This window comes from Dermacentor albipictus, chromosome 2 (assembly GCF_038994185.2).
Source record: "Dermacentor albipictus isolate Rhodes 1998 colony chromosome 2, USDA_Dalb.pri_finalv2, whole genome shotgun sequence".
NCBI classification, from domain to species: domain Eukaryota; kingdom Metazoa; phylum Arthropoda; class Arachnida; order Ixodida; family Ixodidae; genus Dermacentor; species Dermacentor albipictus.
Genome location: NC_091822.1, coordinates 182,754,840 through 182,768,386, shown reverse-complemented (window position 1 = coordinate 182,768,386; position 13,547 = coordinate 182,754,840). Strand labels below are relative to the sequence as shown.

Below are 13,547 nucleotides of genomic sequence, written 5' to 3'. Positions count from 1 at the left end.
TAACACGTATAGGCATTTATTTAGATTTGGGTCTCTCTTTTTCGTGCGACAAAGTGCTACAAAAGTGGTTATGCTAATTTTTTGTTGTTACTTTAGTCATCGGTTTCCGTCATTCTAAGACTGTGTACATATATATACATAGTTCTTTTTTTTTGTTAATGTAGCACCTGAATTCTAGCGTCATTGGGAGGAGCACTAACGATGCCACCTTGCCATCAAGAATTTTTCTTGAGATGCCAGGTTCGCCACACTTCGATCGGCCCCTGAGGACGATGCCCAGATCTGGAAACTCCGAGTTCCGCAAGTGGTTTGGGGCTGAACACCTTTCGCTACCAATGGTTCGTTGCGCAGTTTCCGCGGCAATGTTCACGATTCGGGGTAAAAACGGTGCAACAGAGTCCGCACGCTGGCCATGGCCTTCATGAGGGGCTCGTACACCAGGCGCCGCGCGCCGACGCCCACGCTGAAGTCCAGGTGCGTGAAGGACGGGTCTCGCACGCGAAAGTCCAGCACCAGCCGGGGCAGCTGGTCGCGGAGCTGCGACACGTCTTTCGGGTCGGCCAGCCAGTCTCCGGTGCTCCAGTACAGCGCCACAGGCGCCGTTACCCGCGACAGGTTGTACACGGGAGGCGTCTCCTACGTAGAAGAAGCGAGGGCAAAAAAAAAAAAAAGAGCAACGCGCAAGTGAGAACTTTAAAAAGAGCCGGCTTCTGTTACATTCTTCTCCCGCTTTCTTTCTTTCTCAAAGACAAAAGAGAAATGCTTTGAAATGATTTGATAGCAAGCTTCATGCGCAATGGCCTCTAAAGCGGAGCTCTTTCTGGCGCTTTCCTCCACTGTACATGGATCACCTGGCCCAGCAAACTGGGCCGGTCCCGCGGACAGTGTAATCATAGGTGATGACTCGGTGGGCCGATCCTGATACCGGTACGCCACATGTGTGCGCGCGAGTGGTTTATTACGGTTTGCAACGCGGATCGATGCTTGAAGCATGGCTACGTCACAGCAGCCACGGGCCTCATAGCGTAAACCGAAAGCACTAATCAATATGTGTCCCTTGCAACTTGGCTTGGTATATGATATTTCATTATTTTAGCGTTTCTGTGTTCGTTAACACTTGCTGCACATAAACATTTCATATTTGCTCTCCATAAGTGTGCCCTGCAGCAGAGCTAAAAACTAGATGACTTATTTCTTTCGGTGTGCGAGACGTTGTACACTTTGAAAAGACTATAACTGACAACGATGACGCTTTTGCCCTGTAAAAGGGATATAAGCGTTCAGCAGCGCATGAACTACATCCCCGGCCCTCTAACCTACGCTGCAAGCTATACGCCACAACCAAAGAATGTCAAGAGCTCCTTACCTGTCCGTAGCGGACTCGATTCCTGGTCTTGCCGAAGTCGAATTTCTGGAACTTCTCACTTAGCACTAACTAAAACAGAGAACGAAACAGAGGGCACAGATGCGAAAATGAGCAAATTCGTTCAAAAATACTACGATGCAGTGAAAGAAAGCTAAGCAAATGTAGAGCTGACCTTAAAATGTTCGGCCATCGAATCGATACCGCCCTGGTGGCGTAGTGGCTATGTCGTTGTGCTACTCATCCCGAGGGCCCGGCATCGAATCCCGGCCGCGGCGGCCACATTTCGATGGGGGTGACATGCAAAAACGCCCGTGGGCCGTGCATTGGGTGCACGTTGAAGAACCCCAGGTGGCCAAAGTTAATCCGGGGTCCCTCACTACGGCGTGCCCGTAATCAAATCGCGGTTTTGACGCATAAAACACTAGAATCTAATCGAATCGATCCAATCGATGTTAACGGGTGTAGGTAGATGAAACCCGATGTGATGCAACTATAGCTTAACGCGAGAAGGCGGTCAAAAGCCAGTACGTTTTTGCGGGCTGCTCATACAAAATGGAGTCTGCAGACTACTCATTTACATTTACAAAACTTGAGGCACCCATGCGTTCTAGCTGTCACGTTTTAATCGTACGTACGTTTAATCGTTTTCGTTTAATCGTACGTACACAACCGTATCTGCAAGTAAATAACGCGGCCACGAATACAACGCAAAAGAAACTTGTTACATTCGTGCAAATACGGTATATATAATATTTAGTATTGCCGCAGGCGCAGAAAACCACCGCGCACAAACTTCACGTCAATTCATTTCCTTGTGGTTATTTCTAGAAGTGCACAGTTATCGTAACTGCGAACACGTATAGGGTACCGAATACCGAAAGTTGCATAGTTTGGCAAATGTTGCCTCTTCACGTTCCGGCTGACAATTTGAGCAATTTCCGTAGTAGACTGAGACGTTGTATGAGCATGGCGGGGCTTCCTTAATTCGCATGCTCTCCATTTAATGAGGCATGTTCAATACAGCACTTTCAACAAACGTATAGAAAGAGAACAAGCTCGGGATAATGTGGCAATTCTATTCTGATTCCTACCCGCCGTGGCGACGTAGTGGCTTTGTGTTGCGCTGCTGAGCCCGAGGGCGTGGAATCAAACCCCGGCCGCGTGGGACGGGTTTCGATGGGGGCAAAATGCAAAAAGAACCCGTCTATCGCGCAAAGGGGCATGTTGAAGAACCGCAGGTAGTCAAAATTAATCTGGAATCCTCCGCTACGGCGTGCATCTCATAATCATATCGTGGTTTTGGCACGTGATAATATAGTTTTCTTTTTTCTGGCTTCGTGATTGGCCCGGGTGGCCCACCGCCTTCGTTATCACCACGGTCAGCCGGTCGTGTGTGGTGAATGATAAGGAAGAAATAGAATTTAGCAAAAGGGATCGCTACATTATCCCTGCTCAGAACTCGAAACTCGATTAATGCTTTTGAGGGCAGCTACGCGCTGTGCACGTGTTGCATAAAAGAGCTATTCCGCCAGTCTCTACATAAGTATGTAATGCATGTCAGATATTTGCAGGGCGTTGAATGATCTGTTTGCCGCACATGTACGTGTAAGTTAATGCGCATATGTAATAGAATAGCCGTGTGAGTTTATACATACGTGCACAGTATACTATCGGCGTCAAATGAAACGTGAACAGTGGAGCGAGTGGCTCAAGCATAGGGGGAGGTATAGTACGCGCCGTTCAGTCATCATCATTGACAAGCGCGCACATTTTGTTTGGTCGCACTGCGCGAGACCTCCTATAGTGAGATATTTTCGCTTCTGTTCCTTACTTTCCTTATCTCTACTTTGTTCCCACTTTACCTCCCCCTCCCCTCTCTCCCCAGCGTAGGGTAGCCAACCGGATTTTTTTCTCTGGTTAACCTCCCTGCCTTTCCCCTTTCCCCTTTCCTCTCTCTCTCTCTCTCTCTCTCTCTCTCTTCTGTTCCGGTTATTATGTTCGCAAGGGAGAAAAGAAAAGAAAACAAAAGAGAAAAGATTGCAGTTTATGGCGAGTATTCTCGCACAGTTCGCCGAAACCATAAGTGCTATCGGCGTCAAAATGAAACGCAAACAGCGGTGACCATGGTGCAGTTTGCGCCGTCATAGAGATTGATTCGTACATGCGGTTTGCGGCTTGTGCTCCAATTTCATTCTTTCGGTCGGCAAACTTGCGCAGTGCGGCCGAACCGAATGTACACGACTGTAAATAATGGTGATGACTAGACGGCGCGCACTATATACCTTCACTTATGCTTGGGCCACGCGCTGCCTTCTTCACATTTCATTTGACGCTGATGGTACCTCTATAACTGTGTAGATAGTGCGTGAGGCACTTCGAATGTATTTATTTGTTGAGCATATTTGTTTGACTCTGCTTTGCTTTAGCTGCGTGAAGCCGGCTTAGTGGGCCCTTCGAGCTGTGTTATTGCAAAAGGATCAGAAGTTTTCCTTCCGGACAAGATTATTTGTGCTGAAGGCGGGTTTGTTTACTCGCAGAAGATTACTTTTGTAGAAGGAGGGTTTCTTTACTTGTGCAAGACCACCAGCGGAAAGATGGTTTGGGTGTTTATTTTTGTTTCCACGTTTACGAGGCCTGTGTGTATATATTACTGTGACGTTCGAATTCAATTATTGTTGCGAGCGCAGCGCTTGTCCTGTTTCCTTACACAATACACCCTGCCTCAGTGGCGTATATTACTATATATATATATATATATAAACATCGAGTTGAAGTAAAAAGTCAACGTCTCGTGAGATACGTAAGTGAGCGAGAGTGAGCCTCTTCGATCGCATCTATACGGGAGATCCCATCACCACAGGGCTTTGTGGGATGGTCAGCGTTGCGACCACTGCGAAGCTCTACGGCGGTTATACGGGGAACGTTCTCCGAATGTCGCGTCAAACACAGGCAGGGAGCTATTTACAAGGCATATTTACAATGTTACGGTAAGCACGACCGATATGGCGATTGAAAGGAACAGGCACTAGCTTGTATCTGTAGTTAGCTTCATGGCAGCTGCTTCGAGGCGGCCTTTATCTCTTGTCGTTCTATATCAACACTGACACGTGTACTTGTTTATCCTTTTTCCGGGGGACCCCATCTCAGCCGTGAAATGTTATCGCTACCCGCTGCGGTGGCTTAGCGGCTATGGTGTTACGCTGCTAAGCACGAGGTTCGCGGGATCAAATCCCGGCCGCATTTCGATGGGGGCGAAAGGCAAAAACGCCAGTCGTCCCCTGCATTTCGGCACGTTAAAGATCCCCTGGTTGTCAAAATTAATCCGGAGTACCCCACTATATGTATACGGTGTGACTGATAATCAAGTCATGGTTTTGGCACGTAAAACCTGAGCATTCCTCCTAAATTTTATCGCTAGTTACCGCCCAGCGCAAGACGCGCCTGCATGATTTGGAAACTACTCGAATGTTATCGTTTATTATATCTGTCGTCCATGTTCCCACCGGGCGCTGTGTAATCATATTGAATGCGTAATCATATTGTACGCTAGTGGTGTTGCTTGTACTTCCCGGAAGGTACGCGTGAGCACCAGCGGTCATGCTGGAACCTTCGACCAGTCATGAAAGCCGACGCGTTTGACTTCCAGATCACATTTTCGACGACAGACTAGTGTGCTCGCCGATGTGACAGTGCTGGGGGGGGGGGGGGGGGGGGGGGGGGTACTTTGTAGGAGTCCACTTAGTGGACTGTCCATTTCGGTCGTGCTGATTGGCTGGGGCCGCTCTTATCCTCCTCACTCGCACAGCTACATCCAATCAGAAGCGGCCGAAATGGACAGTCCACTAGGCGGACTCTTGCAGAATACCCCCCCCCCCCCACCCACCCCCGGATGAGTGTTACTTGATCTTTCTGGGCACAGGTCCGCCCAATAAGTAGTTAGTCTTTCGCGACTTGTGCTGTGCCACTGTCGTTGTTCGGCGTGACTATGACGTGACAATATAAAGCAAGCAAGCTTGTTTCGCGCATATTCGCAACTGGACACACACACACACGCACACACACAAACACGCATCGTATACGAGCAATGATCTATCTTTCGTCTCACCTGAGCGTAGTGCGCCATGTTCCTCACCGACGTACCAGCCGGCGTGTGGCTCACGAGGACGGGGAGTCGAGTCTGCAAGAGTGAGACATGGGGCTGCACGAAAATGTCATCCCGACGCATTGCGTTCGAGAAAACAGTAGAATCTTATCTGCGATTTTTTTTTAACGTACGGTACGCTGGTTACTATAGCGATGCACTTGATTATGTTCTCCTTTGTTCTTTTACTGTTCGCCTGTCTTTCGTCTGCTTTAATTTGAAGGAAACTTGAGGCTCGCGGGACTCCGATGGAAGTGAAAAGCAAAGAGAAACGTGCGCTTAGACTTAGGTGCAGTTAATGACTTCCATGTCGTAGTTCTGGTTAATGTGCAAGTAAATTCCAACCCATGTTAAGGAAGCTGCCGAAACTCATCTTTCTGGCACAATGAATAAACGAGTTACCGTTGGAGAAAGCTGGCAGTATAAAACTCGCCAACAGTTCAAGTTTTATTAAATAAATCAGTGCCCTTTCCACGTACAATTTGCCACCCGTGCTCCGTAAAATAATTCTTCGAGAACCTAGTACTCACGGGTAAGGATTACACACTTATGAAGAAACCAAGGACAAGCTAATGAAATATCAAGAAAAATACGAATAACATAGTAACCACCATTAAAGATAAGAATAAGACTGGCACATCCACCTTAACATGACACGGATTTACAAAAGGAAATTTCCATTGACTCGTCGGAAGCTTCGCAGCTTAAATAAAACTCATCCTGGTCTGGGTATCGAACACGGCACCATCACCTTTCCGGCGTATTATTTTTTTTTATCCACCCACTTCTTCCTTCTATGCAGGCTAACCAGTCAGAGCTACTTCTGGTTAGCGTCCCTGCCCTCTATGCATCCTTTCTCTCTTCAACTGAGAAGCAGTCTTTTGCCAGTGAGCTGTATTAATTCCTTTGCCTCAGATGGTGCCCAAATCCACGCCAAAACTACGCATTCCTCTGGGTTACAGAAAGCGATCTCGAAAGCCACGTTTTTCGTTGCTACATGCACCGGAAGCAATTGCAGCAGCCAGAAACACTTCGTGAACGCATTGCTTTGGTCACCAAGTATAAATTGCTACTACAAAAACAGATGTGCCGTTTCCCTTTCATCGGTGTTCCTCCACCTTGTCGGTTTCCGAAAAGCTCGTTAGGTCTGTCACTCATCGAAGCGAACTCACCTTGTTGAGTTGCGGCCCTTCCGGTCCGCAAATAAAAAAGATGGTGTTCTCGCAAAGGCTGCGCGACTCCTTGAACAGACACAGGGTTCCGGCAACGAGTCTCATCAACGGGCTGCTCGGAAGAAAGTCGTACTCGCCGAACATGGCGAACACGGCCTGTAAGAATCCACGCAGGGGCGACATATTGACGTCTCTCCTTTTTGTTTAAATGATACTGAGGAAAAATACAACAAACAATGCCAGTCTGACCGTGTTTGAGTTTCTACAAAAGCCGTCCCTTCGGTTAAACAATTCTGCGAATCTCCCTACAGACATAAGATGTTCTGCTCACCAATCAATTATGAGTATCAAAGACGCATAATAATGCCTCGACGGCCATCCAGTATACGTACACTCAAAATGAATTCAAACGCTTCGCGTGCATTTGTAGCAGTAGCCTAATTCGGGCTCTAAAAGGCGCACGTGAGTCTACGTCAGGCATAGAAAAAGGCTACAGGGTGATGGGATGTCTGCCCTGAATGGATTTATATACAGGTAACAGGCGTTCTGGTCGGTTGTATTCTGTTAGAATTTAAATTTATGTGTATCGTAAATCAATACATGATCTGGTTATTCGTTAATTTGGCGAATGCGTGTTCCACGTATGAAGAATATTTGTACATCGCAAGACAGGGTCCTGTTGAACAAGTAACTCATAGCCGCCTCAAAGCACTTGCTTCAATATGTGCCGGTAACACAGATGGTAGAAAACAAATCATCCAAGTGGTACTTTGGATATTTCAATAGATGGAGTAACTTCCTATATACGTCTGTGGCGGCATCTTTTAAACCTTAGCTTCCTTTGCCCCTTTCTCCATATTTTGGGGGTTCTGGCTCCTGTCTTGCGCAATTAGATGCTACCTCACATAGTGTAAACCGGCACCGCATATTGTGCGTACTGTGGAGTTTTGACCCTATGGACGTGATTTCTTCTCGTTTCTTACATATTTATTTTTATATTGTTGTTTCCGCTATGAGGAAAGGAGTAGCCGTCACCATTATAAGGCGACTACGTCTCTTCCTTTTATTTTCATTTCAATAAAAAGATATCGTACAAAACGAAGCAGCCCGGAACGCAACAGGTGACAGACGTAAGCGAGGACGCGTGTTCCCACGCCAAGGCACCGTCGTCGTCATCCATCGCTATTTCATCGAGCCTTCATGACGTTGCGATCATTCCTTCGTTGTCATGTCTTCGTCATCCTTCCGCAGTCTTCACTCTGTTGTCACTGCGTTGCCATCTCCGTGTCTTCATTTCATCCTCGTCATGACGTCATGGTCCTTCCATCATCGTGATACCGTGGTCGTCACTGCGTAATCGCCATTCCAGCTTCGTCATCCTGTCGTCATGCCGTCGGCTTCACGCCATCGTTGTCAAGCGTTCGTACGAACGCTTGACGATGATGGCGATGATGGCGAACGCTTGACGATGATGGCGATGATGGCGAACGTTTGACGATGATGGCGATGGCGATGATGACGATATAGAACGAGTACGTACTCGTTCTATCGTCGTCTGTCGTAACGATTTCAGTGTAATCGTGCCGTTGTCGTCATTCTATCATCGTCGTGACGTCATTTTCATTGCGTCGTCGTCATACATCGTGGTCACTCCATCGTACTCAATCCGTTTTGGCCATGGGTGACGTGTTTATTATTGAGCGCTCCGAGTTTATGTTTAACGAGGTGTTTCTTGATGAAAACGCGTAAAACTCGGTCGTGTGCTCTGTACTCGCAAATGCTCGCCAAACTGGAACAGCATTTTTCGCAAAAAAAAAAAAACTACGAACGCTTTGCTTAAACCGATTTCCACAGCGCGTGGGATCCGCAATTCTTCCTTTTTGAAACAAGGTCTTCTTTAGCAACTTCACACGGGTTTGGCGTACGTGAAATTCAGGTATCTATCTGGCTTCTTAGTCAGGAAAAGGGTACTTTTGTGCGGCTAGTAACTTCGTGTGCTGGTACCGAGTAGGCAAGTTAGCAGATCACTCTTGTGTAGCATGCAAACACCCAGTGTTCTGTAATGCGAATCGGTCCACTGCGTTACTGATTCATGTCCAAAGAGATAAAGTTTCACGCTAATTCAAAGGGCACTGCACTACCATTCGAAGCAGGATCAGCATGCCTGAGAACAGGGTGTTACAGGAGAAAAAGTGTCGATGACTACTATAGATGTGTAGATATTGAAGTCAAGTTAAAGGCAAAGATAACGAGCAAAGTAGAATCAGCCCCAACTCCGTCTCCAAGGGTCGCTCGTAATATTATTTCATACAGCCACCTATGTCTTACTCTAAAGTGGCAAAGTACATGAAACCTGGCCCCTAAATATAATGCAGTTTACCCACGCCCGCGCAGTGGCTCGAATTACGTAGCACCGTTCAAGTTATTGAATAAAATAAAGTTGGCGTACTCCACTGCATTCATCACACTCGTCACTTCGAGAAAAACCTGCGCAAAAGACAAGGACCACCAGAGGTCTGCTGGGCAGGCACTTACATACCCCTGCGTCCTCCACAAATGGTGCCAGGTAGCGTATGGGGGACCTCATGTACGTCACTGTGGTCACCGGCGCCATAGCAGTGAACAGCTCGATCTGCAGCAGGAAGGCGAGTCATTTTACTTGCCAGGTAGTTCTGAGCATTGTTTGCCAGCACCATATAAGCAAAGAGCACACTCGCATGGGCGTATCGCTCGCACTGTCTAACATGCTAATTAAAACAGGAAAACATTTACGAATCGGGGACCGAACTCACGGAATTTTTTCGTGAGAGCTGCTGGCCATTGGTCGATCGACTTCGCGCACATCACGACAGGCTAGCACCGACTTTTAAAGATTTAGTGTAAGAATTATTTTTGTAAATATTAAAAGTGTCGTGACAGTCTTGAAAGGAACTTCTTACGGATATTGCCACAAAGTTTAACTACAGCGACTGATTTTTCACCGGATGTGATGCGTCATCAGTGTCTGTGAAATAAAAAACAATGTAATGAGGGTTTTTGTGCACGCACAAATCCCACTACGTTGTCCTTCACAGCCGATCTGTCACGTCAGAGCGTAAACCACTACAATTCATTATCTTTGTCAAAAAGGCATACCTGTCAACTACTAACGAAGAAGCGTCTTCATTTCGTGGTGAGCTGGCCCAACATATAGCCAAAAATGTGACGCAGTCTCCTTCTACGCCCGAAATATGGCATAATCAGCGGAATTCTACCCAACACGCCATGACAATGTGCGGCTTCAACTACGCCAAACACAGAAAGGTTGGGCTACTTGGGCTACTTGGTCGAGTTTCATACTGGAGCACCGTCTCCATCGATTAACGGCTCAGAGGGCAGTGAAGACACATTTGTGCTTGTTGAGAACGACAGTCTTCTAGTCACTGCGTATATAGTGCTTTCCGTTCCCGTGCCCATGTTCACCCCATTCCTTTCTCTCTCCCTTTTAGGCTATTTCCCTTTTTCTTTCACCCAGCATGAGGTAGCCAACCGTACTTTTGGCTGGTTAGCATCCCTAACCTCATTCTTACCTCTGACTCACTCATACTGAAAGCACAGAAAGAAACTTTCACGAACTAGAAGGCGACAACTAGCGCTTGTTGGCAGCTGACAGCTAGCACTTGTGCCATCTTCAATTCTGTTTCCGTGTTTTAACCTGTTTTCAGCGTTGAGTATCAAGCGTATGCTACCACTTGAAGACGCCCACTGCCAGCCCCCTAATTTGCTGCTGAAAAAAGGCCGAGAGCAAACGCTAGAATGGCATCACAAACGATGCGTATAAGTTACATGTTACTAAGAGCAGCAGTTACAAGCAACCAACTCTTGTTGGTTCATTCGTTCGACGCGCTTTGCTTCAGGCAAAGTGCAACGCAACCTACTAAAAGTATATCCCAGCGCTCATACCATGAAACAGAACAGCGATCATACGGTTTCACAGGGTAAAGTGGTTCCGCACGGCTGCTTCGTGTACAAGCGTACAGTTAGCACTCGCATTGGTAAATAATTCTGTTACACCGAAATATACTTGGAATTGCCAAGTTACGCTGTCTTGAAATCCTCCTTGTGCATGGTTTTGCTAAGCGAGGTGCGTGCATAAGACATGCAATGAATAGCCCCGCTCTGCTATAGCGAAGAATTAAGTCGTATGTAATGTGGTTCTGAAACGTTACTTGGTAAACAATACAGCCTTCTTGATCTTTCACCCTGTTTTCGTCTTTTTCTTTCTTCCCCTTCTTCCTTAATTCAATTTCCATTTCAATACCCCCCTTCTTCAAGAGTAGGCTGGCGTTGTGCCAGCCAGTAGTAGCCGCTGCCAGAGTGCTCATTCCCCGCTTTTTTTTTATTCTCTATATCTGTGTATCTGTTTTGAAACCAAATAATACGTATTAGTCGGCAAATTATGCACAAGGAGGGCTCGTCGACCGTCATGAGTGGAAAAGCAAACAAAGGCTCCAGCGCGATTGCCCTTCACCTACCTTATCGTTGTATTCCGGTCTTTCGGCCAGCAGGCCAAATAGTATAAGGCAGCCCTGGGAGTGTCCCACGTAGAAGAGCTTCTGCTGGCCAGTCTCGTTCAGCACGAAGTCCAGCATGGCCGGAAGGTCGTACGCAATCATCTCGTCGAAGCTTCCCTCGAAAGATGAAAGAACATTGCGAGTATCAGGCATCTCGTGCTAGTTGAAAAACAGTATACAGGAGATGTTTTTTTTTATTGTTATTATTATTTATTTATTTATTGCATTGCAGTGGGGGACATAAAGCGGCGAGACTGCGTGTAGTATTCTGCAGTTAGGCCAAGTACTATAACGCCATATTCTTTGAGAAATTTAAGCGCATCTTACCGCACGTATCAGCCAAATATGGGTTATGCGAAATCTCCATTATGATCGTTTCTTCATCTGCGAAATTGGACAAGGCTTGACTTGACGTTCTGCCCTCTTTTTTTTTGTAGCTACTACGTGATCAAATCTTTACAACGAGATAAAACTAACATCAAGGAGAACACATGACAGTCATTAACATTCTGAAAACGCGCGAGCAAATCTACGAACTGCTACACACACGAACGACGCACGTACGAGTATGTGATGTTTGCACCGTCGACATATACTCTTGAACGCGTATGTTGGGGCACAAACGCTAAACCAGCGTGTTCCACAGATCTGGATGTTGCTTTTGGCATATCATTCAACCATTCGAATGACAATTCCTGGGGAAATGCACCAGTGAATAAATTCCCTGCTCTCTTGTACTCTTTCGCAAAGTTAATTCTGCTGCCTCCTTCACGCACACTCGCATCCAATTGACACACCAATGACTCGTCAAGAGACGAGTTCGGTTGACAACTCACCAAAAGTCCCAAAACTCCTTTTCGTATTTCCTGTAGCGTAGGTGGCGGGAATAAGTGTTGCCTCGGACGTTTCCAAGCCAGACATCGTATCCCGAATCAGCTAGTAGATAAGCTGACAAAAGAAAAGCAATACGATAGGGCACGGTAATGCATATGTTGCAAAACAAAGCAGATGCAACATTAAAAGGAACAGCATGATACAATATTGTGTTTACACTGCGGAAAGCACCTCAAGTTCCATGTTTAGTTTAATTTTTTTTTATAATTTCGCTCGAATAAGTATATGTTCTTCACTTTCAGATTGTGTGCCTCTGACAGGCGGCCGCCTTTCCTTATTTATTTATTTATTTATTTATTTATTTATTTATTTATTTATTTATTTATTTATTACACATACATACATTTCATACGCGTTAATACGCGTGATTGTTTCATTGTACTGTTTTCTACTGCCTATATTAGTAATCTACTGATTTGTGTTCACCACAATTGACCACAGAATGCCTTGCGATCGAGGATATGTAAGTAAATGACTAATTACGTACATAAAGGCTATACTTGCGAAACGTTAGAATAAAGAATTTCTCATTGCTTGACGTCGGCATTTAATTGTTAATGACTATTCAGCAGTTACTTAAAACAACTAATCAGAATTCTAGCTCATTTATCCTCACTATTTGCTGCCATTAACGTGGAAAAGCGGCGATGTTGTCCCGGAAGGAAGACATCCTTTGATGGAATATTATGCTGCACACGTTCGCGCCAAATTCAAGCCGCTATAGGAAGGCTTTAGTACTAACGAGCTCCTTCACGTAACCGTGGACAGCCACGTAGTATACCTTCACGCCTTCAGTGCGCATAGAAGTACATTTAGAAGAAGTGCGTAGAAGTGCAATTAGGTAGGCTTGTGTGGACCCATATAAGTATGCCGCAAGCGCTGTCCGGGCGGTCTGTGCAATAAATATGTGAGTTGCGCATTAGTCGGGTGTAGGTCTCTCTCTATCTCTCTCTCTCTGTATCGCTGTTCCTCTAGGCCTTACAGCTTCAGGCTTGAAGCTAGTGCCTCTAGCAGGTAGTCATTTCTCATGTCCACTCACTTTCGCTTGCGGCATGACATTATCAAAGGCTCCATGGCTTTTTTTTTATTATTGTTATTATTATTATTCCGCCTGCCATTGACCACATCAGTCACACGCTTACTGCCGTGTTCGCCCCAAGCTCGAATCTCTGCCTGATACGCTCACGAAAAGTTGCCGGTCGTGAATGCATAAACGAGTTTCGTTTGAGCTATTTCTAAATAATACAGTGCAGTACTGTGTGAACTAGAGTTGGTGTCAACTAGTCGAGAATCGAGTGGCCTAAGCTAGCCGTTCCTACATTGATTGATTGATTGATTGATTGATTGATTGATTGATTGATTGATTGATTGATTGATTGATTCCTCGCTCACTCTTTGTTTTATTGTGGTTGGTGTTTTTC

General features: G+C 46.1%; 1 protein-coding gene across 2 annotated transcripts in view; it reads right to left on the bottom strand.

Annotated features, from left to right (window-relative positions):
• The window catches only part of LOC135920373 (lysosomal acid lipase/cholesteryl ester hydrolase-like), a 66,139-nt gene continuing 52,592 nt past the window's right edge, over window positions 1–13,547 (bottom strand). For both annotated transcript variants that reach the window (XM_065454647.2, XM_065454638.2), the window contains exons 3-9: window positions 12,069–12,180; window positions 11,194–11,344; window positions 9,219–9,311; window positions 6,680–6,835; window positions 5,472–5,543; window positions 1,367–1,435; window positions 1–636 (exon numbers count right to left, since the gene is read on the bottom strand). In XM_065454647.2, coding sequence (XP_065310719.1) covers window positions 367–636; window positions 1,367–1,435; window positions 5,472–5,543; window positions 6,680–6,835; window positions 9,219–9,311; window positions 11,194–11,344; window positions 12,069–12,180 — 923 coding nt within the window. In that variant the 3' untranslated portion in view covers window positions 1–366. The remainder of the gene's footprint in view (window positions 637–1,366; window positions 1,436–5,471; window positions 5,544–6,679; window positions 6,836–9,218; window positions 9,312–11,193; window positions 11,345–12,068; window positions 12,181–13,547) is intronic.